The sequence below is a fragment of the Lutra lutra genome, chromosome 4, assembly GCF_902655055.1.
Source record: "Lutra lutra chromosome 4, mLutLut1.2, whole genome shotgun sequence".
Lineage (NCBI taxonomy): Eukaryota > Metazoa > Chordata > Mammalia > Carnivora > Mustelidae > Lutra > Lutra lutra.
Genome location: NC_062281.1, coordinates 197,150,376 through 197,178,303, shown reverse-complemented (window position 1 = coordinate 197,178,303; position 27,928 = coordinate 197,150,376). Strand labels below are relative to the sequence as shown.

General features: G+C 56.7%; 1 protein-coding gene and 1 long non-coding RNA gene across 3 annotated transcripts; both read right to left on the bottom strand.

Moving 5' to 3' along the window:
- Window positions 1-27,642, bottom strand: SSU72 (SSU72 homolog, RNA polymerase II CTD phosphatase). Its single transcript, XM_047724379.1, has 5 exons — window positions 27,302-27,642; window positions 17,061-17,204; window positions 2,515-2,654; window positions 1,868-1,986; window positions 1-499 (listed from the first exon to the last, which is right to left on the bottom strand). The coding sequence occupies exons 1-5, from the start codon at window positions 27,379-27,381 to the stop codon at window positions 398-400; spliced, it is 585 nt and encodes a 194-aa protein (XP_047580335.1). The 5' UTR covers window positions 27,382-27,642; the 3' UTR covers window positions 1-397.
- Window positions 9,356-17,054, bottom strand: LOC125097035 (uncharacterized). 2 transcript variants are annotated; one of them, XR_007126461.1, is made up of 3 exons: window positions 13,930-17,049; window positions 11,993-13,720; window positions 9,356-11,821 (listed from the first exon to the last, which is right to left on the bottom strand). It is a non-coding gene; the product is annotated as an uncharacterized LOC125097035 (long non-coding RNA). The 2 variants fall into 2 exon arrangements; XR_007126460.1 differs by having other exon boundaries at window positions 9,356-13,720; window positions 13,930-17,054.
- Window positions 27,643-27,928: the final 286 nt, after the last annotated feature.

Here is a 27,928-nt window from a genome sequence, read left to right as displayed (position 1 = left end):
CCCAGCAAGATAGAGCCCAATGCTTTATTCAGGTTATTTGTACATTCCAGCAAGTTTGGGGGGTGGAAGGGAAGGGACCACAACGAGAGCCACAAATGCATGGGGGAAATGTACTATAAACCGTTGTTTACTGTTTTGGGTAAAGAAAAAAAAAAAAACCTTTATAATCAACATCCCACCCGTAAGTACACGTGAGAGAGAAAAAACGTGATTGTTCTGAACCACACATTTGTGTCTCTGCGTTTCCTATGCACAGTCTATTGGTACCACTGCCGTCGGCCGGCAGAGCACCTGAAAGTAAAAATGAGTATCAGGAAGGAAAAAGTATTAACAAAAGGAAGCTCGAAAAGATGGCTTCGGGAGGGTGGGCGGCGCGCCGGGCGCCAGGCCAGCCGGGTCAGTAGAAGCAGACCGTGTGCAGGAAGGCTCTGCCGCTCTTCTCCTCGAACTCCTGCAGCAGCTCGTCAATCTCGTTCTCCATGTCCTCCGTGTGCTGAATCTGGGGAGAGCAGGCGGGCCGCCCTGAGCCCCGGCCCCATGCCCGCCCCCAGCACCCACCGAGCTGCCCCTCACCCGTCTCCCCACACTCATTCCCATGCACCCCTGCCCTGGGCCTGCCCTGGGCCTGCCTCGGCCGCAGCTCAGCAGGGGAGGGAGGCGGGGCCCCTGCTGCTAGGCCTGCCCTCAGACGCGCCCAGTACACAAACCAGTACACAAACCGTGGGAGCGCACAGGCCTCCCGCCCCTGCTGGGCAGAGGCGCAGCCACTTGCTCAAAGGCACACCCCGCCGTGCGGCTGAACACCGTGGTAGCCTCCACGCTCCAGCCGCCCCTCACGTCCCCTCCAAGTTGTGAGACCCACAAAGGTGTGCGGATGTGGCCAGGTGTCCCTGGTGGAGAACCGCTGCCCTCGAGGAGGAGCTGCGGCCAGTGGCCGGCTCCAGGCTGACTCAGGGCTGGCCTAAGTCTTGGCCTATAAGCAGTGCCTGTCTGAAGTGATGAGCAGCCCCTCTGTGACTCGTTTCTCGTCAGGGTGACCCAAATAGAAGTCACATGTGCAACTTCTGGGACATGTGTTCCTCTTCAGTCCTTTCTCGTGCATAATGGCCAGAACACGGGCACAAGTGCTGGAGCTCCGGCAGCCATGCTGGGCCCTGGGGGATCTTGGGAACAGAAGCTGTGTGGAAAGCAACAGGAGAGGAGGACCTGGGCCCTCCCGTGGCAAAGCAGCCCAGGCCCGCGGGCCTCTGGACGTCCTGGTGAAGCCGGCGGACTCCAGTGCAGGCCTCACAGAGGAACGGGCCGCGGCGCAAGGCTCTCTCCTTGGGTGGGTTCTTCGGTCACATTTAAGAGGAAACGTTTTGCTCCGGGCACAGCCACACAGCGGCTACAAAGCCCCTACAGTTTTCCACACAGGGGAGGATGCCCAGGGCCACTCCGGAAAGGCCAAGGACCGGCAGGTCCTGAGGGTGAAGAGGACATGACAGCATCCACGAAGCTCTGGGGCCCCTGGACTCTGCTAGGCCTGATCGGAGTTCTGGCAGGAGCTCTCGGTAGGGACATGGCCAGGCACTGAGCAGGGCACTGAGCTCCCACCAACTGCACAACAAGCCGAAAGGCAAGTTCTTAAGTCAAACCTGCGTAGTCGATGGGCAAACCGGCAGCCACATCGGCACTGACCTGGCTTCGGAAACCTAAAAATAACCCGACATGAACATGAACTGAATCGCGGGACAGTCCCTTTCCTGGTAAAACCTGTGTGTCAGGAGGAGGTGGTCCTGGTATGTCCCTCCAGCACAGACTGCTCCCGGGGACCCCAGGTCAGGCCTGGGCCTGGCTCTGGGCCAGAGCAGAGCCGGACACTCACACACTGGCACAGCTCACAGATGAGGAACGCCCCCAGGGTGGCCTCTTCATGGTTGTCCTGGATGTCCACGTTGATGACGTGCACCGGCTGGCAGGTCTCCTGCTCTCTGGAATTCAGATCTGCCGGGAACAGAGCACAGCGGTCAGAGGCCGCAGGACCAGAGCACCTGCTCTACCTGTCCCTGGCCCAGGGGTGGTCAGCCAGGCCGGAGCGCTTCCAAGCCTGGTGGGGGTGATTCAAGGAGACCTGGGGACCATCAAGCTCAACGCACCAGCCACCTTCTCACAAGCAGCCAGGCTGCCCCGGGCTGGAGCACCCAACAGCGTGTTCATTCACGAAGCGCCAGATGCCCAGTTCCCTCACTCCGCATGCGCCCTCCGTGTGCCCCAAGACCCTAAAACCTGCACCGCGTGCTCAGCCAACACGCGGGTGGTCTCGCACGGATGGACACAACCGGCAGAGGGCCGCGCTCTCCCACCCCGACCTCCATCCTCAGGCGGGCCACACGGGCTGGGGGCGTCCTCGAGGGCCTTGTCCGCCTTCCCCAGCCCTGGAAGCAGCTGTGTGTTGCCCAGGGCAGCCGCCGAGGCTGTGACGGGCGAAGCAGTGACCCAGGCACGTGGGGCACAACCGGTCTGCGGCCTTACCTTCCACCACCTGATCGTACACTCTCTCTTCACACGTGAGGATCAGATCGAACAGGTCTCTGCAGTTCTGGAACCTTTCTGGCCGCGGCTTGATCCTCTTATTTCTGTCCAACATATGTAAGATGCCGTTCTGCGTGTAGCTAAGTGCTGGAGTCAAGGGACTTTGGAAAGACTTCTCAAGTGCGGGACGCGCCCGCCCCCCGTCCAGCTCGGCGACAGCGTGCACCAGCCCAGCTGCCCCCCCACCCCGGCAGGTGCACGGAAGCAACGGAGAGGTTGAGGCCATTCTGGCGAGTGGGCCGTCCTCTGGGTCTCACAGGAGACAAGGCGGTGGGGGAGGCACCTGCCTTAAGCCCTGTAGACAGGCTGCAGCCTTCGCAGCAACCCCTTTCTGGGAGGCAGAGAGCTGCTGTCTGCAACCTTCGCTCGCCTTTCCTCAACCTGTTGCTCTGACTCCTCCTGGGGCAACTTGGTGACCACGCACAGAGCACAAGCTCTTCAGCAAAGACAAAGCCAGTCCCCCCAAGTCTGGCTCAGTTACAGCAGTACCAGAAAAATCTGGAAACCACCAAGAAAGGCAACTTCAGCAGCAAGAAGGGGGGGAAGCCCCAGGTTAACTGGAAATAGTGAGCGGCCCAGAGCCTCCAGCGGCCGGAGTCCCTCAGAGCTCAGGGGACACACACAGGCCCCGCAGCAGGTGTGTGGCCTGCCCCCCGCAAACCCAGCGACCCGGTCTATACTCAGGGCCCCAGGGGTAGGGTTCACCACCCTCAAGAGACAGGGACAAAGGCCCTAAAGAGGGTTCCTGACAACTGGGGATAAGCATCTTAATTCTATTTAAGAGATGTACGCTACCTGAGGGCCTCTGAGTGACACATTTGATGGTTTTCCCAGATGTTCGATTATGACAACTTACTTAACCTCCCATCACTCAGAATACATTTCCTGCCTGTCCAGATAGCGGAGAGAGCTTCCAGAACGTGCCCCAGCAGTCTGTGCAAGAGCTCTAAGTTGAAAAGACATGTCACTGTCAGCCGGGAGGTGCTTTTGTGTCCGGTCATTTTTTAGCCAAGCGTCCCATCCACTGTGTGTCCCCAGGGCCCAGCCCGCCCCGCCACGGCTGCACCCGGGGCGGCTGTGAGCCACGCACAGGCTGTGGAGCGTGGAGCGCTCCGTCCTTCCTGCGCTCCGCGTCAGACTCCAGCGTGAAGAGGTGGCGTAGGGCAGGCCCTGTGTGGCTGCAGGGAGGACATAGGCGGCCGAGGCAGGCGGGACAGCGCGCACCCCTGCCGGCAGGAAGAAGACCACAGAGCACCAGCGTGTCCTCGCAGATAGACCTGTCCCCCAGGGGCGCGGCTCCTGGTGAGGCGAGAAAGGCCGGCCGACCACTAGACACCCCACAGCAGCACCCCAGGGCCTCACAAAACCGCCCTTCCCTTACTTAAGCCTCCGTGATTTATATGGAAGAGAAACAAAGGAAACTGGGGTTCACGTCCTGAAAGAAAAGATGTCTGGCTCAGGGACCACATCCCAGCCCCCGCAGTGAGGAGGAAAGCAGTGGCAACGGCCCTTCTGGGCTATATCCTGGCCAACAGCAGTGACGCGAGGCCCGGGCTGGGCCGGGCAGGAAGTGCCCAAGCCAGGAGCACTTGACGACGAACCCACAAACCCACCTACTGCTCCCAGTCACAGGGCCCCGGAGCTCCCCCAGGAACCACGCGAGGACAGGGACAGGATGTGAAGGTCAGCAGAGGGCAGTGAGATGCCCCACCACACACAGGCCTGGAACAGCCCCTGGCCTGGCTGCCCGTGTTTGGCGAATGGCCAGCCGACTCCCAGAAGCAGAGCAGCAGGCCCGAGTCTCAGTGGGAGGCCACAGCCTCCCGAGAAAGGGGCTACCTTGACTGGCCTGGAAAACTGGGTTCCTAGGTGGTCGGGGGCAAAGACGTGGCATGCGGGTGCCCCCTCTCCCCAGCACCGACTGAAAGTGCCCTGGGAGCGATGGGGGGGGCGCTCCTAGTGAAGCTTCAGCCTCCACATGAACCCCGAGATACTTCCAGAAGGCCGAGGGGATGGGGACGAAGCCACAGTTCCACACTCTGGCTCCTGCAGGCCTCTGGGTGAGGACCCCTGCCCCCGCCCCCGCCCTGCTCCATGGCCCAAAGCTCGAGCTTGTGTTGTCCACTCTCAGCCCCGGCCTTCAGAAGGCACGTCTTCGGGGCGCCTGGCGGGGTTCAGTGGGTTAAGCCGCTGCCTTCGGCTCGGGTCATGATCTCAGGGTCCTGGGATCGAGCCCTACATCGGGCTCTCTGCTCCGCAGGGAGCCTGCTTCCTCCTCTCTCTGCCTGCCTCTCTGCCTGCTTGTGATCTCTGTCAAATAAATAAAATCTTAAAAAAAAAAAAAGAAGGCGCGTCTTCACGGCTCTCAGCTGCAACCGGTGAGGGCAGCCTGTAAGCCCGTCTACCTGACCCCCTGCCCAGCGGCAAGGCCGGCACAGATCAGGGGAGCCTGGAGGGTGGGAGGGCCCAGGCAGGGACCTGGTGCTCTGTGCCATACCAAAGAAGCATGGAAAGGACCATCTTTTTTTTTTTTTAAAGATTTATTTATTCATTTGATGGAGAGAGAGATCACAAGCAGGCAGAGAGGCGGGCAGAGAGAGAGGGGGAGAAGGCTCCCTGCTGAGCAGAGAGCCCGATGCGGGGCTCAATCCCAGGACCCCGAGATCATGAGCTGAGCCGAAGGCAGAGGCTCAACCCACTGAGCCACCCAGGCGCCCTGGAAAGGACCATCTTGAAACACTCCAGGGTCTGAACCAGCAGACGGACAACTCAGACCTTGCCACCAGTGAGCACGTGCTCCTTAAGGACGGTCACGTAAGCGCCACTGTGTGGGCCCGAATGAACCATGGGCAGACACGCAGGCTACAGGAGGGGAGAGGTCCCGAGAGAGAAACGGGACGAGGCAGGACACCGAGTAGCCACAGGCGACCTGTCTTCGCAAAGCTGAAATGCGAACGGGAAACACAAGTCTGTGCAGCGGAGACGGCTGGGGCCCGGGGCCCGGAGGCCAGGCTAGCGGGTGCTTCAGAAGACGCCCTTCCGGGACCCTGCACGTCTGTCCTCCCGAAGAGCTGCTCTAACCCTGACAGCCGAGGCACGCGGCTCTAGTTCTGATTCAGGGCAACTCTGCCAACATCAGGTTTAACTTCAACCCTGATATTCTCCTCAGCCCAAGACACAGAGGCTTAGCCGGACGTTTTCATCTTTAAAGACACATCGCATCTGGTGGACATGGACAACGGGGCCCCAGAGAAAGGCCCTCACCGCAAGGCAGCCTCTCCCCACCCAGGGGAAGCCCCAGGTGCTGTCCTCGGAAGAGGGACGGAGGGAGCTAGGGGCTGGCAGCGCGGGGCCTGCGCCCGTGGAGCCCGCCACTGGCAGAGCCCAGGCTCAAAGTGGAGACGGGAAGGCCGAGGCCTAAGCTGAAGCAACAAGGGACAAGAGCAGACGAGCCATTTCCGAGCAAGGGAAAGGCGTCGACAGAAACCCAGACGAGGGACCGGATGCTCGCCCTCCCAAGGCCACGGGTTTGCCGGTGAAGCCCCCATCCTCCCTGAGCCGCGACGAGGCAGGGATCTGCTGCGGACCCCCGCCCCGCACTGCCCCACCCGGGGCCCCTGCCCGGCCTGGCCAGACAGAGGCTTTTGCCAAGGACAGGTGAACACAGCTCAAGCCTCATTTGCTCACAAGTGTAACCAGCCGAACGCAAGACAAGCCTGGGTGAGACAGGCTTGGGACACTGAGGACAGAAGCAGGGTCCCTAAGTGGAGACGACTGCAGCAAAAGGGCTCCCAGCGTGGTGGTGCCTGGGCACAAAGGAGCTTCGGGACCAAGGGCCTCACAACGCCCACAGATTGGGGCGGGGCACAGGCCCCAAGTCTTCCCACTCTGCAGCCAGGGGACCCCAGAGCTTCGTCTTGGGGTGGGGGCCCTGGGTTCCCCGTACACCCACCGTGTGGTCAACGCGCTGCTGGCAGCCACACGCGGCCCTGGTTGGACCAAATGCTGCTCCTGCGTCCCGCGCAGATGGTGCCTACCTCCGAGATGCGGGGCAAAGTGCCCCAAGGACATGCAGGCTGGGTACCAACACCTACCGTCCCCAAACGCGGCAATGCCTAATTCAGGTCCTTCCGCTTTCTGGCCTTGGATGTGACCCAAATCTCTGTGGCTGAGGCTCCCCAAGAGTGGGCCGCACCCAGATGCCTGTTTGTCTTTTCAAATCCCTATAATCTAGTTTGACCTCCGGCTTCAGACTTGATGAAACGGAAGCACAGACACGAGACAAGAACTCTTACGCAGGACCCAAGAGCCCTCCGGGGAGGGAGAGCAGAGGGCGGCTCAGCTCAGAAACACCCAAGCGCCAGCCACTCGCTCTGCAGGCCAGGCCCCCGCAGCCACTGCTGCAGGACACAGCTGTGGGGGCACGATGCTGGGGAAGAGGGCCACGCCCCAGGGGACTGGAGCGTGTGACAGCCCCCAAAGGCTCAAGGACAGAACACAGCATCCAGGTAAGCAGGCCGGGCTCCCAGGAAGTCCAGGGCAATTTCCCATTCCCAAACCCGTAACGAAGGACAACTCCCCGGCCTAGGAAATTAGCACCCCCTAGTCAGGAGCCTTCCTTTCTCTCTTCTCTGCTGGGGACAAGGATCTACACCCCACTCCTGCCCCCTGAGCCTCCCTCTGGAATGTGCGACACGTGAGGGGCGGGGCAGGCGTCCAAGGAGCCCCCCTCGGCAGGGAACTGGGTCTCCCCACCCCATCTCAGGAATGATTCGCGTATTTAGTTCGAATCTCAGGGTTATATAGTGGCAACACTTCTGCCTTCACTTCAGATCAGCAACGAGGCGTGAATGGGGCAGCCCCGTGAGCCCGCGCATTCAGCGGACACATGCGCTGGTGCCCTCCCTGACCCCCGGCCCACACAGCGAGGCCAGGACGGTCCACTCGGGGCCACACCGTGAAGCGGTGCCAGGCCCCACACACGCAGGGCCAGATGCTGTGTGCTCCCCCCACCCCACCGCCCCATGTCACGGAGAATTTGTTAGAACAAAAGCTCCGGGGTTTCATTGAAGGCCTCTTTAAAAACACAACCCCAAGAGCCACAGGCAGCGGCCTCCGGACGAAGCCGGACAGGCACCTGCCTGCCTCCACGCAGACCTTTCAGGACCATTTCCTGTTAGTCAGACGGCCACAGCCCCCAACAGAAGAGCGAGGACCGCACTGGATCCTGCAGACGCATGAGGGAACTCGGGGAACCGGCGTATCGCACACTCGGCACCTCCCAGAGAACACAGGCCCTGAGAGCCTGCCAGGAAAGGCCGACAGCGCCATTTTTAGGGACAAGTGTTACTTACGTGAAAAAATAAAGAACATTGGGAAAACAGGCCTCTGGGTTAGCACGTTCAGAGTGCGGCGCCCAGAGGCCCCCCCAAGTCACCCACCTGCACCGCGCGGTGTGAACGCTCCCAGCGGGGACCCGGGCCTGGGAGGCGCGGCCCGCAGGCAGTAGGGGCCAAGAGCGGGCACGTGGAGGCAGAGGTGCCCACGACCACGTAGAGTCACACAGTAGCGGCAAAGTCGCTTCCACCAGGCTAGAATCAGCAGAAAACGTGCCAGAAAGAAGACATTTGCGTTTGTAATCACGCTGTGCACGCCAGTGGCAGCAGCCCCAGCCTCAGCTCCCAGCGCACAAGCATCGCCCAGAGCAGCTGCTAACACCCACCCCCCACCCCCCCCCAGCCTCGCTGGGGACGGTTCCAGTCCTGGCGGGGTCACGGGGCAGTGGGGTGGATGCAGGATGACGTGATCTGCCTGACCCGGCACTTTGTGAGCTGTGCTGCTTGGTACAGATGCTTCTGGGATGTGCTGCCACCCCGTGACGCCAACTGCCCCACATGCAGCATGGCAGCTCCCCTCTGACCCCCCTGCACCGAGCATCAGCAGTGGAGGGAGGGTGAGGCCATCGCATTTCTTCAAAGGAAACACCCACCTTTGAACGGGGTTTAAAAGTTCTGTCTGGGGCGCCTGGGTGGCTCAGTGGGTTGAGCCGCTGCCTTCGGCTCGGGTCATGATCTCGGGGTCCTGGGATCAAGCCCCGCATCGGGCTCTCTGCTTGGCAGGGAGCCTGCTTCCCTCTCTCTCTGCCTGCCTCTCTGCCTACTTGTGATCTGTCTGTCAAATACATAAATAAAATCTTTAAAAAAAAAAAAAAAAAGTACTGGCTGGAGGATCCTTCATGCCGGGGGACACCAGGAGGTGGGGGCAGTGAGGTCAAAGTTCAGGACCTCCTCTAAGGCTCCCCCAGTTTTAGTGAGAGCAAGGGTCTCACTCCTGGCCCCTGGAAGTCGGCCTGATGTGAACAGGCAACAAGGGTCATCACAGTGCCCTGTTCCAGTGTGTTGTAGGAGACTTAAATAATAGAACTAGGGGACGACCACTTGTCCAAACCAGGAAGAACACTGCATTCATTTAAATATGAGCGAACGTTCACAAAAACACTTCAAGTAACTTGGCTGGATAAGTAAAATTGCAGTGGGAGAATTATTGTGTGTGCGTGTTTGAAGCAGCTCTACGCACAACGTGGGGCTCGAAGTCTCGACCCTGAGATTGAGTCACCAGCTCTGCCCACTGAGCCAGCCGGGAGCCCCCTTGGTCTTTGTTTCGAAGACACACACGCCCACCTCCAGCTGTTTGATTTTATCAAAATTCTAACCTCAAAACAAAAAGCTGACACTGAAGATGAATTTTAGGGAAGGGGATCTTACTTTTTTGAAACTTTTTAAAGAAAAAGCTTTGAAATTACGAATTAGTCTCCAACTCCATGTCTTTTCTACATAAATGGTTCAAGACTGGACCACGTCCCCAGCCTCCCGCGGGGAAGAAGGCCGAGCCCAGCAGCAGGTGACGGACGCGCTGGGCCGCCGCGCTGGACGCCGTCGGCCACCAGAAGGCAGCACCCTGCGGGCTGGGAATGGTCTGTGAAGCCCCAGACGCCGCGTGACTGCAACACAGCACAAGGGAAAAATAAAAGGACCCTCCTTCCCCACTGAAATTCTCATTACCTAAGTGAGCTAAAGAAAAAGAGCTGTCTTACCATAAAAGAACATTAAAAAAGAAAAGAGAGGCAAACCAAAGGCAGGACCAGCGCACAGTAACCAGACAATGCCCGGGGTGCCCGCCCGCCCCCAGAGCTCGGCTTCCACGCTGTCCCAACAACGCATGTTGCACAACAAACTATCTGGCTCAAGGGGAGGGTGAGGAGCCCATCCGAGGGGCCAACAGTCACTGTGAAACCACCCCCCCGCCCCCCCCCGCAGCACTCTTCACAGGGACGGGCAGGAGCAGAGTCACAGGCCTCCAAGAACAGCCAGTGGGGGAAACAGCCACGGCCAAGGCAGAGCGGTCGGCGAGGTTCACCGGCAGCAGAAACGGAGCGGAGCAGAGGCCACGGGAGAGAAGGCGTAACTAAGCGTCTCCCAACTGGAACGCACCCAGGACTGCATGACCCAGGGCCTGGCGGAGGCTTTTCATCATAAAGACCCCAAAATCTTACTCTCGGGGTAACGCGATGCCCAGTGTGCCCCGAGTGAGGCTGGGACAGGAGCCGCTGCCGTCTAGGAAGAGGCCAGAGGCCGGACATGTGGCTCAGATGAGCTCTGGGGCCAGGGCAGGAACCAGGCCGCCCCGAAGGTGCTGAGGACACAGCACGGGCAGGACGACACCCTGATGTAGTGCCCACACCCCCAAACGCAGGAGTCTGTTCCATGGTGGACACAGCTGGTAAAGCGTCTCCATTCAGGGTGCCCTAAGTCTCATTCCGCCCCCAAGGCTGGTGGGTGAGCTGTGCCTGTTGTAAGGACCACTGGGACTCAGACCCACACCTCCTGCTCAGCCTGGCGTGTCCCCGGAGCCCTCCTGCTCAACCCACTCTTCGCCCCTCACACGTCCTCCTGGGTCAGGGCCTGGGCAGTCTCCCCAGGCCTGGTAAGAGGATGCACTCCCACCTGCCCCTCAAGCCCACCCCTCTCAAAGGTCATGACAGCTCACCTGATTTCCACCAACCAGGGCCTACTACGTGCCACAGGACGCTCCACTCCAAGTTTAGATTCAGGGGAGAAAGGCCAAAGGAGACCACACACGTGAATCACGGAGAAGCACGCCAAGTAAAGGGGCACACGCAGGAAGACTGGGCCACTCCTCACCTGTACGGATCCAGGAGACACCCCTCAGCCCGCGTTTTCAGGGTGAAGCACCAGAGTGTGGAAGCAAGAGGTTTCTTACGGCTGCTCTTACGTCAGCAAGCTGTGAGGCTCAAGTGGCGCCCAGTGGCTTCCCCACACCCCGCACATCTGGTCTCCACAGGCCTCACAGTGACCAGCTGGACCCAGCAGCTCTGACCATCCCCCTGCCTCCCTGTCCTGAGAGGCGGAAGACAGCTGGAGAGGCCGAGCTCAGCGCTGCAGGGAGTGGGCGGGTCTGGGGCCATTGTGGGGCTGTCGCCGGGCTTCACAAGAACACAAACGCGGCCCATCAGCCATCAGAGGGAGGACTGGGACACGGTGGGTGGGAGCCTCTGACAGAGCCTTTGGCACACTTCCAGAGAGTGAGAAAGGCAAACAGCTTTCAGGCTGGGATCTTCTGAAAGGGCTGTGGGGAGAGCTGGACTCCTAGACCACACTCTGAGAACCACTACATAAAAAGCTTTTGAGCTAGAACTTCCTTATATTAAAAGTAAGTTCATTTTGGAAATCAAAGGGGTTTCTGCAAAGCAGGTAGGCTACACTAACAAGACGCTGGGAGCCCCTGGAGGAAACTTCCACACCAGCTCCCGAGCCCCGGCACCCAACCCAACCGCTGCCCCGCGGGGAGGCCTGGCGGCAAGGAGACCTTCCGGTCTCGAGTCCTCCTCCCACCATCTGTGGGGTTATTAGGCCATGGGAAACCGCAGGTGTGATCCACTTGACGTAACCCACTCAACACACCTGGCGACAGCATCTCACCTACCGTGGGCTGGTAACACCACCGCGTGTGTTCCCGGCCCTGGGTGAGCTCTGGAAGCTGTGGGTGCGGTCAGCGTGGCTCTGTTACGCCCAGATGCACAAGTGACCCCTGGCAGCCACCAGCCAACCGTCTGTGTCCAACGTCCGGCCTCTCCCTAGAGGAGACCCGATGGTGGCTCTTCTGCTTCTCTGGAGTGTAAGGTCATGATTTATATTTTAAGCACAAGTGCTTTCCTAAAACCTGAAAGCTTAAAGATCGGCAAAACTAGATCAGAGTTTCTCTAGATCAGTGTTTAGCTTAGAACACACTCATTTGTTAAACAAACACTGTTTTCAAAAACTACTTAAAAACGGAGCTGCCAACCAGCGTGCAGTGAGATAAGGTCCACTACCACGAGGCAAGGGGTGGGGCCAAGCACCTCCAGCTCCGTGAGCCCGCTGGGGGCAGGGAGGAAAGCTCCGGCTTGAGCTGCGGGAACCATTCCCATGATGGGACCAGTGGCCCTGGCAGGTCCTTCCACCCCCGCCAAGCACAGTGGGAGACGGCCCACTGAGCTTGAAACAGGGGCCCAGGCAGACCTGAACAAAAGGAAAAGACCAGTGGCCGTACTGCAGAACAACAGGACCTCGGGGAGGACAGAACCCTGAGCTTGTATCCACTGGCCTCGGACTGAGGACAGAGGGCAGGAGGCTGTGGGGATCCAGCAATCTCAGAATTCACTTTTATTTTCAGCTTTTACCCCAACACAAGAAAAATCGCACCCTGAAGACCGGGGTACACAAACAGGGGACCCTTGAACAACACTGGGGGGGAGGGGCGCCCCCTGCAGGCGAAGATCCAAGTGTGACTGACTCTCCAAAACCTAGACCAGACAGCCCAACCGCACCGGTTACACCAACCCCACACCGAGAGAGTCTGTCTACACCACACAGTGTTCCAGGAGTCGGGTAAGCTAGAGAAACAGCGTTAAGGAAATCACAAGAAGAGACGTTTACAGGACGGTGCTGGGTCATCCAGATGGCTCTGCTTCGAGGCCTCGTGTCACTCGGGCCCTGCGCACACACGGCAGCCCGAAGCCTCAAAGACCGCGCAGCCAGAGGATGACGTGAGAATGTGGCCAAAAAACCTAACCCACGGGCGTCCGGGGGGCTCAGTGGGCTAAGCCGCTGCCTTTGGCTCGGGTCGTGATCTCAGGGTCCTGGGATCCAGCCCCACATCGGGCTCTCTGCTCTGCAGGGAGCCTGCTTCCTCCTCTCTCTCTGCCTGCCTCGCTGCCTGCTTGTGATCTCTGTCTGTCAAATAAATAAATAAAATCTTAAAAAAAAAAAAAAAAAAAAAAACCAAACCCCTAAGGTGAGTACACAAGATGGAGAAAAATTAGAAAAACATGCTGGATACAGGCTCACACCCAGTGTCTCCCGATTGTGCGCAAAGCCAGGATCCCGGAAAGTGTTCGTTCTACTTGGGTTTCCAACTGGAGTTTAGGAGCAACTGATCTCTTCTCATATTAAAAATGCCACTATTATTTACATAGTGACTGTTTAAGACAAGTGATTTTAAGTGATTTTGTAGTTCACAAAGCGATGATCTACTGCAAGGTTTGAACACCTCCCAAAGGCACGGCAGCCCTCCCCTTGGGACCCCCAATGGGGCCCAGCAATCCTGGGAGTGCAGGCCCCGAAGGGCCCTTCAGACGCGAAGGAACTGTGGTCTCGTTTCAGCGAGACCGTGCAGGCGGGCTGAGGGTTCAGCTGCAGACCCCACTCCCTCAGCAAGGGGAGCCCGGTCAGCTGGAGCCTGCACCCGGCTCCACCCCCCGCTCGAGCCCACAGGGCACGGTTAAGGCTGCTCAGTATTCAAAATAACTCCAAGGCAAAGGAAGAAAAAAAGGTTAAAATAAATCACATTAAAAATAAGACAGCCTGGCCCTCGCGGGCACAAGGGTGAGCCTCAACCACGCTGGGGGAGCCCAGTCCAGGGTCCCGCGTGCAGGAAACGCAGGGGGCACCCAGGCACAGAAGCAGGTTTTTGGAAGGGGCGCGGGGTGACAGCATGAGGAGGGGCACGTGATAGAAGGAGCCCTGGGTGTGCGGCAGCCGAGGAGCCACTGAATTCCGCCTCTGAGACTAATGACCCACTATGTTAACTAATCAAATTTATTTTTTTTTTTTAAGATTTTATTTATTTGAGAGAGAGGCAGTGAGAGAGAGCATGAGCGAGGAGAAGGTCAGAGAGAGAAGCAGACTCCCCGTGGAGCTGGGAGCCCGATGCGGGACTCGATCCCGGGACTCCCAGGATCATGCCCTGAGCCGAAGGCAGTCGTCCAACCAACTGAGCCACCCAGGCGTCCCTAACTAATTAAATTTAAATGAGATTTGAAAATGTGCTAAAATCTGCCATGGCGATGGCTGCTCAACCCTGAGGCACAGCAGCACCCACGGCCACACTTCGCCAGCCACGTGCACGCTCTCCCAACAGCGCTCTTCTGTGGCCCTCACTAGCGAGAAAGCGGACGTTTCTGGTGGTCTGCGGAGGGTCAGGCCAACAGGGATTCCCTGTATTACCAGCAGATAATCCCCACAGGGAACTGGTAACCAGCCCAGTCTAGCCTCACTAACTAGTTGAGGGTTAGTGTAATGAGGTTTCTGTCCCAACGCGTCCCTGGCCTCCGCGCGCTCCCAGTGCCTGGCCCCCCGCCCCTGGGGCCGCCCTGCCCACAGACGGAGAGCCACAGGGAAAACCACCTACAAACAGCGAGAGTTTCAGAAATAAGGAGCTTCCACACTAACAGGACTGTGGGCCAAGACGTACTGAGAGCTCAACGTCAGGGCCTTGCACGGAGCCTCCGGCGCCCCGTGCACGCACACATAGGGGAGCCCAGTCCCCAGCCACTCCACCTCACCTCCCGGCTCTGCCAGTCAGGTACCACTTTCCTCCTGTGACATCACGCTCACCCTTGAAAATGTGCAACTTACTGAATATCCTGTTTCATCCGTGGTTTACATCCTAAAACCATCGCTTCCCCAGAAGCCCCAGTATTCGCGGTGACAGGCCTGGCTTCTGGTGCTTCTTCCACTTCTTGTATCAGATGCCAATGCGGAAGCAACCAAAACACCAGCTCCCCCCAACCCCCATCATTAGTCAGGTAGTCCCCTCCTGTCCTCAGAGCACTTCCCAAGCCAGGTGTGGGACCCTCAACACACAGCTGATCACTGCTGCCTCCTTCCCTGTTTCCCTCATACGGGGAAGGCCTGTGCCCCCAAACCCAGGGTCCTGCCAGTGTGCACACCAACCCATCCCCCCGTACCCCCTCCCCGGGGAACAGATGCCCCTCCTTTACTGGTCCAGGGATGTACTTGGCACCCTTGCTAGAAGACAGAAATCCCACCCAAGTGAAGTCAATTAGCTGACAAAGGCCTCTCTCTTCCAGAGCCTCATGAGGGGCACTCAAAGGGGCGGTCCGTGAAGGTGACCTTCCTACACGGGGTCTCAGGAGGCAAATACTGCTGGTGACACTGGAAACAGCCATGACCCCCAACCACCACACCTTCCCCATGATGCAGCAAAGGCACACGTGTACGGATGCCTCCTGGACCGGATGCTCTATGGGGAGACCGTGCATCTGTGCGAAGACCACTCACAAGGAGATTCTGAATTCTGAGCAGCTGGTCTCTGCTCCTTCATTCAGAACTGCTGAGACGCGCACACCAACCTCCTACTCCAAATCCCGCTCGTTCCAGTCTTCTTAAAACACGGGAAAGTGCTGCCCCCTCCTAGGAACAGAGCAACCATGGTCAGCTCCGATGGCAGAAGGCCTCATTTGTAATAATTAAGGGAGTATGAACAAGCACGTTATTTTCTGTTTTGGTTTCTCTGAGTACAAGAGCTTAAAAATGGTGTTGGCTGGAAAACCTTCAAAAACAGACGTTGTCTCGAGAGAAGCTTCACGACACGTGGAGAGTTCACACAGAGTCAGAAAACCCGGAGTTACGGTCACAGTGTCTCTAGGACAAGGGGGCTAGTGGTCACTTCTGCTCGAGGCTCAAGGGCGGCTCTCAACACAAAAGAGAATTTCAGGGAGAGCAGCCTTTCTGAGATGGGGCCTCTGGGTAAGCCAGAGCCCGCCCCTGCCCCCGGCCGGAGGCCATGAGCAGCGCATCAGCACCCGGCACTGTGACATGAAGACCAGGACACAGCTGACCGGGGATGCGCAGGGTCTTCTCCCCAGTGCAGGCTCTGCCGCTTGTGAGAAAGGGGGGCACCCAGGACTTCCCAGAAGGACCTCAGGTCAGCTGCACCGCGAGTCCTGCACTCCTGCCTCCCACAGACAGCCCCACACGCCCACGACGGCACTCTGCCCCAGCGCCCGACAGCTTTCTAAGTGTAGCTGAGGGCGGCGAGCACTGGGCCAGACGGAGCAACTGTTAGGGTCCAGTTTCACGTTTTGCTAGCGTGACCTTTGGGGCCACACTCTGTGCTAAGTAATCTACAGATTTACAGAAAACATCTGTCATTTATTAAAATTGCAAGAGCACCAACACGAAGACAGACTTTTCTCTCTGGTGCCTATGTTCCTTTCACCCGGTGAATGTTTGGGTTCCATCCCGAGAACTAGAGAGCCCTCACTGTACCAAGGAAGGCCCAGAAGTTCTAGAGTAGTACACGTGATCATGAAGTGCCCCGGGCAACGGCCAGGCAACAATGATCTTAACCACTATACAGCCTGACGTCACGTTCATAATGAAAAATACCTTTCATGGGGTGCTGGGGTGGCTCAGTCAGTTAAGCATCTGACTCTTGGGTTTGAGCTTGGGTCGTGATCTCAGGGTTTTGAGACTGAGCCCCTCACTGGCCTTGGCACCCAGTGCGGAGTCTGCTTGGGATTCCCTCTCCTTCTCTCCCTGCCCCTCTCACTTGTATGCATGCTCTCTCAAAATGAGTAATAATTAAAAAAAAAAAAAAAAAAAATACCTTTCTTTCACACGGGTCTTAAGTAGCAGATCCAGTCTGTTTTGCCTTTTCCTGAAATGAAATTCTCGCAAATTATTTGCTTCTAACATGCTTCCTTTGGTAGCAGACATGGCAGAGAGGAGTGAGGCTGCCTGCCTACCTGGGCCGCCGTGCACACTGTGCTCCTGTGTGCATACACACACCCGCCTGCGGAGGGGAGCGGTGGGCAGCCCTGCAGCAGGAAAATCAACTCCGCTCTATGCCTCCTGCCTTCCTCACCTCTGCTGCCCTGGCCGACGTTACACCCCAACCCGCCCTCGACCTTGTCAACGTGGGCTCCACGTCTGCTCCTGCAGGCCCCACGCGCCCCCTGCACACTACATGTGCCGTGTGACTCAGCACCGTACCCCAAGGCAGCCGCTGGGTACCTGCATCACAGACAGCCCTAGACCGGAGGCCAGAGCGACACCCACGTCAGAGGACACCTGCCAGAGACAAGCACGCGGGGTTTTTAAAAGGACGACCCACTGGGATACAGTTCTTTGTCCTTCCTAAGGAGATCATTGTACATCTGATCATATGTAGTTTTGAAATCATAAACATTTGGCTTGTCGGGTGCTGGCCCTGGGAGCTTCACGTGTGTTCCTGTTCCGAAGGACCGGACACTGAATCCCCGTTTGCTGAAAGACACAAAGAGAGAAAAAAATCACAGTTGGTTTAAGATACAAAATTCTAAAGCCAAGGAATATGGAATGGAAAACAGACAGAATGAGTAACTGCTGATACTACAGACATGTTTTTAAATTCTAAACTTTCAGCATTTTATTCACAAATTTTAAAAAATCCTATAGCAGCATAAGGGCGCCTGGGTGCTCAGTTGCTGGGCATCTGCCTTCAGCTCAGGTCATGATCCCAGCGTCCTGGGATGGGGAACACTGCTTCTCCCTCTCCCGCTTCCCTGCTTGTGACCCTCTCTCAGCCAAATAAATAAATAAATCTTAAAAAAAAAAAAAAATCCTATAGCACACCGGGGCATCCGAGTGGTTGCATGGTTGAGTGTCTGACTCTTGGTCTCGGCTCAGGTCATGTCCTGGGGTGGTGGGACCCAGGCCTGCGTCGGGATCTGTGCTCAGCAGGGAGCTGGCGTGAGATCCTCTCCCTCGGCACCAGCCCCCACTCACATGCACGCAGGGCCCTCTAAGAAATAAAGTCTTTAAAAAAATTCTACAGCATCGGGGCGCCTGGGTGGCTCAGTGGGTTAGGGCCTCTGCCTTCGGCTCGGGTCATGGTCTCAGGGTCCTGGGATCGGGCCCCGCATCGGGCTCTCTGCTCAGCAGGAGGCCTGCCCCCCCCCCCCGCCTGCCTCTCTGCCTACTTGTGCTCTCTGTCAAATAAATAAATTAAAAAAAAAAAAAAATTCTACAGCATATGACACCCAAATTGGATGAAACCGATCGAGACGGAAGACGAACGGTTGCCGGCATGGCTACAGGGTGGCCGTGAGCACCACAGCTGCTCACCGCATCCCCCCAGACCCGCTCTGGCCGTCGGAGGCCCCACAGGCGCGCGGAGTTAGGGAAGAGCTCCTCCGGAGCGTAGCCGACCGTCGCCCGGACCGCCGTGCAGGGTTCAGGCTCCCAGGACCCCCTCGTGTGTGACTCCTACGACTCTCCCACAGACTTGACCGCATGCGCCACACAGGGAGCGCCACGCGTCGGGCCCCCGACATCCTGTGGGCTGGGGCGCGCCAGGAATCCAGAACTGAGGGCCCAGGGGTGTCAGGCCCACGGGCGCATCCCTGCAGTCCCTTTCATTGTCACATCGGCCACGAGGCTCAAGAACAAACAGCTCCCAAGCTGTGCCGACTCCGGTAACCTGGAGTCCAAGGGAAGGGAAGGGACCAAGTGCGTCTCCTGACAAGCCCAGGGGAGGGTCACGAAGCGCAGCCTGTGAGTGACAACCTGCGCCATAAGAAACGTCACCTGAAAGCAGACCTCCCAGGCGTCGCCACTGATAACCCCTCGGGTTGGCTGCAGTCCTGTGCAACCGTCCGTCTGGCACAGACCTGCCAGCTTCCAAACTCAGCAGAACTCTTAAGTGTTGGGAGTGTGTGAAGAAAACCAGCTTTCTCATCACAGCTCCCTACGTGGAAACCACGTAACGGCCACATCTGAAGGAGCTTCCGGGCGACAGGACGTGCGGCGAACACGCGTGTTTCCATCGGTGCCTCCAGCGTTCTCCCAGGCCCGCCTGGCTCCAAGATCCCCGGAGACAACAGTCTCAAGCTTTTCTAGGTCTTCCTGCAACTCCTACTTGACTGTGTCCGGAAATACTTCGGTTTTCACAACGGAGGCGCTCCTGGCATCTAGAGGCCAGGGACGCTGCTAAAGGCCCACAATGAACGGGACAGTCCTCCAACCCAAAGCGTCCTCAGGGCCAAGGCGGAGAACACCCTGACCTAGAAAATGAAATGAGTAAACCCCACAGAGGGGCAAAGGTCTGAGCATAAAAGTCACAGGGAAGGAAAGGGCTTAATCTCACTCATCCTGAGAGAAACTCATCACGTAAAGGTTGAAGCCTGCTTATGGGTTACACGGTCCCGCTGCCTTGTCGGGGTGAGGACGTGGTCCCTTCTGTCACTGCCGTGTCCCCAGCAGGCACCTAATAAATAAATAGCTGGCAAAGAGCAAGTGAGTAACAACGTTACACGCAGGAAAACCTCACCCAGGTGGTGCCGCTGGACAGGACCTGCGAACGTCTGGAGAAGGTGCCAACATCCAGCAAGTGGACGCCGCTGTCCCTTCTGCTAACGGCCCCGTACCACTCTCACTGCAGCCCCGGACGGACCCAAAGACGACGAGAGCCACCCTGTGTGTCCCACCACCCGGCAGGGTCCTGTTGCCAACGGGAAGGAGGTGGGGGGCGCCACACACACCAAAAAGCTCCTGCGACTATTCACAGAGAAAGCAGAGTGGAAACGCATGCTGCTCCAGCGGCACAGGGGCCCAGGAGAGGCCGTGTGCCTGCGGAGGGGCCCCTGCGGCTGGCAGGCGCTGAGTGCCGGGCCGGCACAGCCTGCAACGGTGAAGTTTAGAAGCATTCTGGTCAGTCTCGTTGAAACGCCTCCCGAGTCCTCCGAGGCTGGTAAGAGCGGAGTCACGCGTCCCTGGAAGCCCGAGAGGCGGAAGCTGCCCCTCAGAGGGTCACGTGGGACCAAGAACAGAGCCTAACAGCAGACTCCGGATAAGGACGCCAGGCCCCACGCATACCCGAACTGTTAAAACAACCCTCACAAAGAAAAAACCCAACAACCCTCAAGACGACCAACATTTCCAATACCTGATCACAAGGCACCTGTGCTGTGACCACAGGGTGACGGGGCCCAGCCACAGGGCACGGATGTGCGGTACAAGTTGACTCGTGTGCACCGAAAAGGTGCGCGCAGACCACCTTCACTCCAAATCCGAACCTGTTTCCTGACCAGATGATGACACTAAAATACATACTTTCTCCCAAGCACCAACAAGCCCATGACGAAGGCCATGTCAACAGCCCCAAGGTCAGTCGGCAGGGCCCTCGCTTCCGCACCGGTCCCAACCCCCTAAGATAGTCCCAGAGGAGCAGGCTGTGGCCACGAGCACCATGGAGAACACAAAGTGGTGCCAACATGTCCCCGCACCGTTAAGAACTGCCCGGAGCGAGCAGCTTGCGTTTCAAGCTCCAGCCCGTTCTCCCCAGAGTGTCCCAAAGCCATTCCCCCGCTGCGCCCACAGCTTATTGGCTGCTGAAAGGTGAAACCGCACACCACTGAGGGGAGAAGAGGAATTACTCCTGAGACTAACTATGGGCAGCATGACCCTCCCTGAAGCTTGCCAACCCTCAAGTCTCCTTTGAGTTTTCTGTGTGTCTCACGGAAAAGCAGGGCGCCCAGAAGTGGTACAAGTGTCCCGGACCCTGGTAAGCCGACACCACCGACCACTTCCCTTGTGTCCAGGAGTGGGTTTACGTCGAGGGCGCTCGGCCATTCACACACCCAACGCCTGTATGTCAAGGCGCAGCCTCTCCAGCAGGTGGGGGGAAGGAGGGACGTGCACTATGAAACCATATGAAACCACAGAGCCCACAGAAATAAGACCCCCACGGACAGGACTCAAGCTTCAAAACCTAAAAACCACCACCACTGTCACTGGTGGCAGGCCTGCCGTTCCATTTTGATTCAACAACGCTTCCTGGGGCTTACTGTGTGCTGGGGATACAGTAAGATCAAAACAGATCCAACGCTCTCTCCTTTGACATTTGGGGGCTGGTGAGCAGGGGGCACAACAAAGTAGGGAAAACACCCAGTACACAGGACAGTGAGAAGACAGCGATGGAGAAAGCCACGGGGCAGGAGCAGAGCCCGCTTATGGGGAAGTGGGAAACGGGACAGAGCACCTCAGAGCCTTTCACAGCACACACCCCATGATGCAGAGACCCTGGACAGGGCCCCAAAGTGTTTCAGGCCGGGGTAGGGGAGACAGGCCACCTGAAAGCTACCCACAGGGCTCCCGGGAGGCTCCAGATGGGAGAGCCCCTGGTGCAGGGACTCACATCCCCCCTCCCGCTGGGGCAGCCCAGGACTGAATGGCTGGGGTGATGGCACCTGGCAGGCCCACCTCTCTTCTGTCACAGTAGGGTCTGAGGCTTGCATAGCTGTCCAGATGGAAGATTCTCCACTTTTAGTCTATCCACATCTGTAAAAGCAGATCGTCCCAAAGAGAACCCAGCCCAACATTCCACCCGGCCTAACCAGGCTTCCGAGGGGGTGACTGCCGGAGCTGCAAACAGACAGGTGGGACTCGGAATGAAGGTAGCCTCCCCTCCACCGTCACAGACAGTCCGGGGGTCTGTTGTCACTGCTCTTCCCAACTTTCTGAAATGGCAGTCAAGTGTATTTAAAAATAAAAATGAAGTGCAGTTTGTTCTTCCCCCAACAGAATGTTCCCAAGTGGCAAAAAGGCTCATTAGCAACAGAAGTGCTGTTTCTTCGAAGCTGACGCAGCGGGCAGGGCGGCCCATCCTGCGCTGTGTGACAACATGTAGTGTGACAACGATCCTACATAAAGAAGCGACGCTAAAAAAAAATTCCCGACAACCTAGAGGCTCAACGTCTTTACAAATACCAACAGATCTATCATAAAGAACCTATCACAGAAAATGTCAAATTTTGGGAAAGAGAACTGTTTCTTTCCATTGCTATCCCCATGGCTAACCGTAAAATGATGACGTTCAAACGAACCCCAAAAAGGACCATAAGCAAACACCAAATTAACAGCATGGGCTACGCCATGTTTTTATTTTCCACGGTGAGATTATTAATCAATTTCAAGCGTTTCTTTGGCCAAGACTGGACTCCTAGAGCCACAGCCAACCTTCAGTAAGCACACTCTAAGTAGGGCACAACGCGCTCACAGTCCCAGGTCACCTTCCCTACAGGCACATCACTCACTGCTACCAGCCCGACGTCTAGCCCGCGATGACCTCATACCTACAGACCAATCGACTGCTCGCAAGCCAGCAAACCCGAGTTTTTGCCAGCATGCCGGCAACATGAGCGCCCCTGAAGCGTGAGTGCTCCGGCAAAACCTAGGTCATCGCCTGCTAAGTGTGCGCTATAAACACGTCTCAGTAAACACTTCCCAGGATTCACACCTTATCGTCCTCCCACAAGGTCAACAACAAAACTGAACAGCTAGGCATGAGATCCCGGTGTCCCGCTGTGACAAGCGCACCTTGCGTTTAGTCCCCCCGTCGGCACCCCAGCTTAGACGTCCCTCCCTCCCTGGCTGCTTTTCCTCAACCTTGGTTTTTTGCTGGTCACCCCGCTCTGCTGGTTGCTGCCAGCCTGTCCGGTGTCCCCCACCCACCCACCCAGTGACAGCAGAGCAGGCCCTCGAGATCTGGCACTTCGGATGGTCCAGCGACAACCAACCACGAGCGTGCTGCTTTCCTGCTCTAACCCTCCATGGCCCCGAGCAAGGATGTGTTACTAGCACGGGTGAAACTGCTAAGCTGTCTTCCCTGCCCCGGGCTCCACCCGTTCTCGTCTGTAAAAAATTGGAGACCTGGGAAAGAACGTTTTAGCTGCGGGAGCTGTGGCCCCACTTGGTCTACCCAGTTCTGAATCCATGTTCGCACAAAAACCGCCTTTTCTCCAGCCATCCTCCTCACTTTAGCTCTGCCTCCTGAAGAAAAAAAAACAATGCAGTCCCTTAAAACCCAGGAAGGCAAATGTGTTCCTCTGTAGACCCCTTTTCTGCATTCCCTGCCTTTCTTAAAAAGTCATGATTTCTAATCCTTTCACCTTCCTAACCAGTTCCCAGTTTATTTTTTTCAAGGGTACCCAGAACCAAAATACCAGAAGAGGTAGGCAGAGAGGCTGCAGGGCACAGCTGACTACCCCTCCCGGGTAAAGGCAAGAGATTTCTGGAAATGGGATCAGAGAGTGAGTTTCGCAACATGAATGGGGGTGCTCCTGCGATACAACCACAGGCTGCCCCAGACTTGGTCCCATCTGGGAGAGGACGTCCAATTTTGCCCCAGTTCCAGTGTGGCGGGGAGCCCACATGCTCTGGTGATGATCTGAGAGCCCCACCCCAAACTGGGGAACCACAGGACCTTAGTGGATTCTGCTGCCTCCCCTCACCCTGGACCCTTCTTCAGCCCATGCTTTATCCATCTGGAGTCTCAGTGCTGTTACTCATCATAACCAGAGTCCCTTATGTCCAAATCCTTACTGTCCCTCATGAGCGAGGGCTTCCTGTTCTGGGCACTGCCTCTTCACGTGTGTTAAATGCAGACATCTAAGGACTGCAAGGATGAAATCAAATGGCATTAAGAAAGCACCTGGCATGGGGTGCCTGGGTGGCTCAGCTGTTAAGTGTCTGCCTTCGGCTCAGGTCACAATCCCAGGGTCCTGTGATCGAGCCTCCCATCAGGCTCCCTGCTCAACAGGGAGTCTGCTTCTCCCTCTCCCACTCCTCCTGCTTGTGTTCCCTCTCTCTCTGTCAAATAAATAAAATCTCAAAAAAAAGAAAGAAAGAAAAGAAGGCACCTTGCAGAGAGAGCTCAAGAGACTAACTCTCAACCCAGTTTTTCGTTTGCAGCCTCTCTGCTCCTGCTCCCAAATCACACTGCCTTGGGACTGAAAACAGACCCGAGAACCCAGTTCAGCAGTTTGCAGAAGTCTGTCTTACAAAATTTGTTTTGAATGGCTAGACTAAGAGGACTTCCAAGAATCAACATGCCCCTTAACATCTAGATCGTTCTGAACAAAAAAAATAAATTAATCAGCTCCAAAGGGAAGTCTTGGTCTACAGTGTACAAAGAACAGAAAGAGGCGTCCGTGGAAAACGCTTCCACAGACCCTAGAGCTCCCACAGCTGGTGCTTGAAACAAGGCAGTCTCAGACGATCAAAAATAATCACCCCAGGGACCACTGATATACATGAGAGAGAAGTGTGTGTGTGTGTGTGTGCGCGCGCGATATATCGTGTATATGATGGAAGTGCCGACCTTTATTACCATTTGTAATTGACTTGTCAGAAAACAGAGACGATTTGCAACGGGGCCATAACACATAAAGTAAAATAGGGTCTCACTAGTAAAACTAGCCCCTGTGCAGGTTCACTTAACTGCGATCCTTCCGGTATTTATTTCAGAAGATTGCCTGTGTTTCACAAACACCTTCTGTAGGGCCTTGACGTTCATAAGGTCTCAGGCGGTTCCTCTGTAGGCACCTTTAAAAACCACCCTATCAAGTTCTTAGAAATGCGTTTAAACGCTGTAAAATCCAAATAGAAATAAAGCCAATAAATAACTGTGAAAAGTGGAGCGCCTGGGTGGCTCAGTGGGTTAAGCCGCTGCCTTCGGCTCAGGTCATGATCCCGGGGTCCTGGGATCGAGCCCCACATCGGGCTCTCTGCTCAGCAGGGAGCCTGCTTCCTCCTCTCTCTCTGCCTGCCTCTCTGCCTGCTTGTGATCTCTCTGTCAAATAAATAAATAAAATCTTTAAAAAAAAAAATAACTGTGAAAAGTGAAAGACATGGGAAGTCGTTCCATCTTAATAACAATTTCAAAACTAAAGGAAGGTGAGATCCTCTTCTGCCCTAGCAGCATGAAAAAATGAAAGTAACGCCCAGTTGAGAAAACAGGAGTTCTATAAATGGGTTCTTTTCTGGAAGGTAGTCTGGCCAAATGTATGAAAACATGAAACAGGCCTCCTTTCTGAGTCAGCTATTCCACCCCCCGGAATTCATCCAAAGAAACAATCAGAAAACTGTGCAAATGTATTTATATGGCACAAGGATGTTGACATTTTAAGAACGAAAGATAAAAAGCAGCCAAAATGTCTACTAACCCGGGGTTGGCTACAAAATTAATTGCTCCACAGAATTCATCTGGATTACTGTGTCCTAATTTTGTAACCACTGCCATTACTCAATGTGAATAAATGTATTCAGATTCAATACAACAAAATAACCACCAAAATCTAACATTATGTGGAGAGAAATTACAAAACATTTTACTCTCCCTTCAGTGTATGTACACACAGGACACACCCAGAAGGTGCCACACCGATCCTGTGAGGATCTTCAATGTATTCTGTTTGCAAAGAGATCTTGTAAGTAACACTATTTTCTAACAAATGAAAACATCCCCCAAATATAGGTATTTTAGCAATTAAAGATTCAGGTCTAAGTCAACATCACATTCATGATGTCAATAATATAGATTATCCTGGGGCGCCTGGGTGGCTCAGTGGGTTAAAGCTTCTGCCTTCGGCTCAGGTCATGATCTCAGGGTCCTGGGATCGAGCCCCGCATCGGGCTCTCTGCTCAGCAGGGAGGAGCCTGCTTCCTCTTCTCTCTCTGCCTGCCTCTCTGCCTGCTTGTGATCTGTCAAATACATAAACAAAATCTTTTAAAAACAAAAATAATAATAATAATAATAATACAGATTACCCTAAACTTACCTTCGTTTGGAGACTCTTTTAATTTTTTTTTATTATTGTTATTTTTTTCAAGATTTTATTTATTCACTTGACAGAGATCACAAGCAGGCAGAGAGGCAGGCAGAGAGAGAGGAGGAAGCAGGCTCCCTGCTGAGCAGAGAGCCCGATGCGGGACTTGATCCCAGGACCCTGGGATCATGAGCTGAGCCGAAGGCAGAGGCTTTAACCCACTGAGCCACCCAGGCGCCCCTGGAGTCTCTTTTTAAAGGAAATCTGAAACACAGTAAAATGGGTACAAGCACACCCAAGAATTTGACTTGGTGATTACTGGAGGGTTCTTCTGCACCCCCATTTCCACAGGAGACCCACTGCTGTGCCGGCTACCACCGCTCTGAACTACACAAGGACCTATCGTCCTGCAGGGATCATCTTGGGGAAGTATCAGATGGGCAAGTTCTGGAACTGGTTTCATGACAAAACTGCTACAGGTAGTTTAAAAAGAAAAAAACAACCATTTCCCTTTCGTAGAGTTCACCTGAAATGTGTTAGGCAGACACTAGGAGCTTACACTAAAGACCGCCAGCCAGAATCAGCACAGCGAGGTGGTCTCCAGATGCCCTCTTCTGAGGACATTAAATTTCATTTTCCTTGCGTAACTTTCCAGGAGTGTTAACCTTACGTTTTCCTTAAGTTTACTGAACTGTAAATGCCTGTAAACTTCATACCAGCACTTTCTAGTTTTAAAACAAGTTTGCAATTGTAAAGGTTTCTGTTTAAAAACCACCTTCACAATGAATTGTTAGGTTCAAAACATCCCATTCTGACGAAAAACGACAGTGAATACGGTGGGCAGTGTGGGACAGGTTAGGAAAGATGACACTCCTAATTAGCAGACCTGAACTCTGACACGGTATAAAAACAAAACAAAACAAAACAAAAACAGACAGAAAGACAAAGGAGAGAACGTGCAGAAAATTCTAAGTTCTCCAGGTTACTGAGGAAGGTGGTCACGGAGAGGCGGCGGCGCTGCTGTCCTCTGAGCCGGGGACACTCCGGGAAGAGGCTTTCCGCACACCAGACTCCACCCGCAAGTGGTCACTGTCACGGCCCGCAGGGCCTCGTGACGGACACACGCTTTATTACACACACGACGCCAGCATCGCGGACACGCACCCAGAAACGCAAAGCCGAACCCCCGTGTGGCCCCGGAAACGCGCGGCTGGAGGCTTTGGGCGCGGAGGGCATGTTTTGCCCCAGACTCAAACGCAGACACAACTCCATGGCGTTAACAAAGCGGGCCGTGCCCGTGTTCGGGGTTTCGGTTTTTCTGGGCTACGCCGCGTCGTGCAGGCTTTCCGGCGGGGCCCGTGAGCAGCCAGGCGGCCCGCCCCCGTCGCGGGACGCGACCACCTCGCAGACGCGAACCCGGGGCCGGTACTCACGGGCGGACACCCCACAGAAGGGCCGCCACCTCCAGAGGCACAGACGCGCGAGCACAGCGGATGCCAACGCACCGGCCCCTAGGCTTCACCGGGAGCCGGGAACTTGGAGCGCCCGGGAGCCTCCGGGCTCAGAACCCGAAACCTCGCGCGGACGACCGAACCTTAGGGGCTCCTCGCTGCGCTCGGTCCCGGGGCCGACGAGCCCGGCGCGGCCGACCCGGCGTCCGGCCTAAGGGAGCGGGGAGCCGCCCAGCACGGGCCGGGCAGGACGCGGGGCCGCAGGGACGGCCGGCGGGTCGGCGTCCGACGGGGCGCGCTAGGCCAGGGCGGAGGCCCCAACTACCTGAGGATGTTGTGCGCCTCCATGCTCCGGTTCTGGTTGCTCGAGCACACCACCGCCACCCGCAGCGGCGACGACGGCATAGCGGCGGCCGCAGCGACCGCGACGCAACCGCTCCGGGACGCCCACCCAGCCGCGGCGCTTCCGCGCGAGCAATATGGCGGCCGCGGCGCCCGGAAGTCATGACGCCAAAGCGGCGGCGCCGGCGACGTAGCGCGTCAGGACGCGGGCGCGGGCGTGTGCGCGGCGTCCCGGCGGCCCACACGCGCCGGCCCACAGCGCCCTGTCGCGAAGGCAGGGAGGCTCCGCCGGCGGGCGCCGAGCCCGCAGCGAGCGCGCCGCTGTTCCCGGAGTGCCCGGCAGAAGCCCGAGCTCCTCACAGGGGCCGCCCTCGGCCCGGAGCCCGGCGCTGGCGTGCTACGTCACAAAACCCGGCCGCCGTCGCCAGGAATGACGTAACGCCGCGCCGTCGCCTATGACGCGTCCGACGTGTGGCCGTCGTCGACAGGAGTGACGCGCGCGCGGCGCCAGCCGGTCGGCGTCCAGAGTCGCTGGAGCGTCGCCTCTGCGCGGCGCCTGGCGGCGGGGTCCCGCTCCCGCGGCCTGGGCCCCCACTCCGCCCTCGGCGTA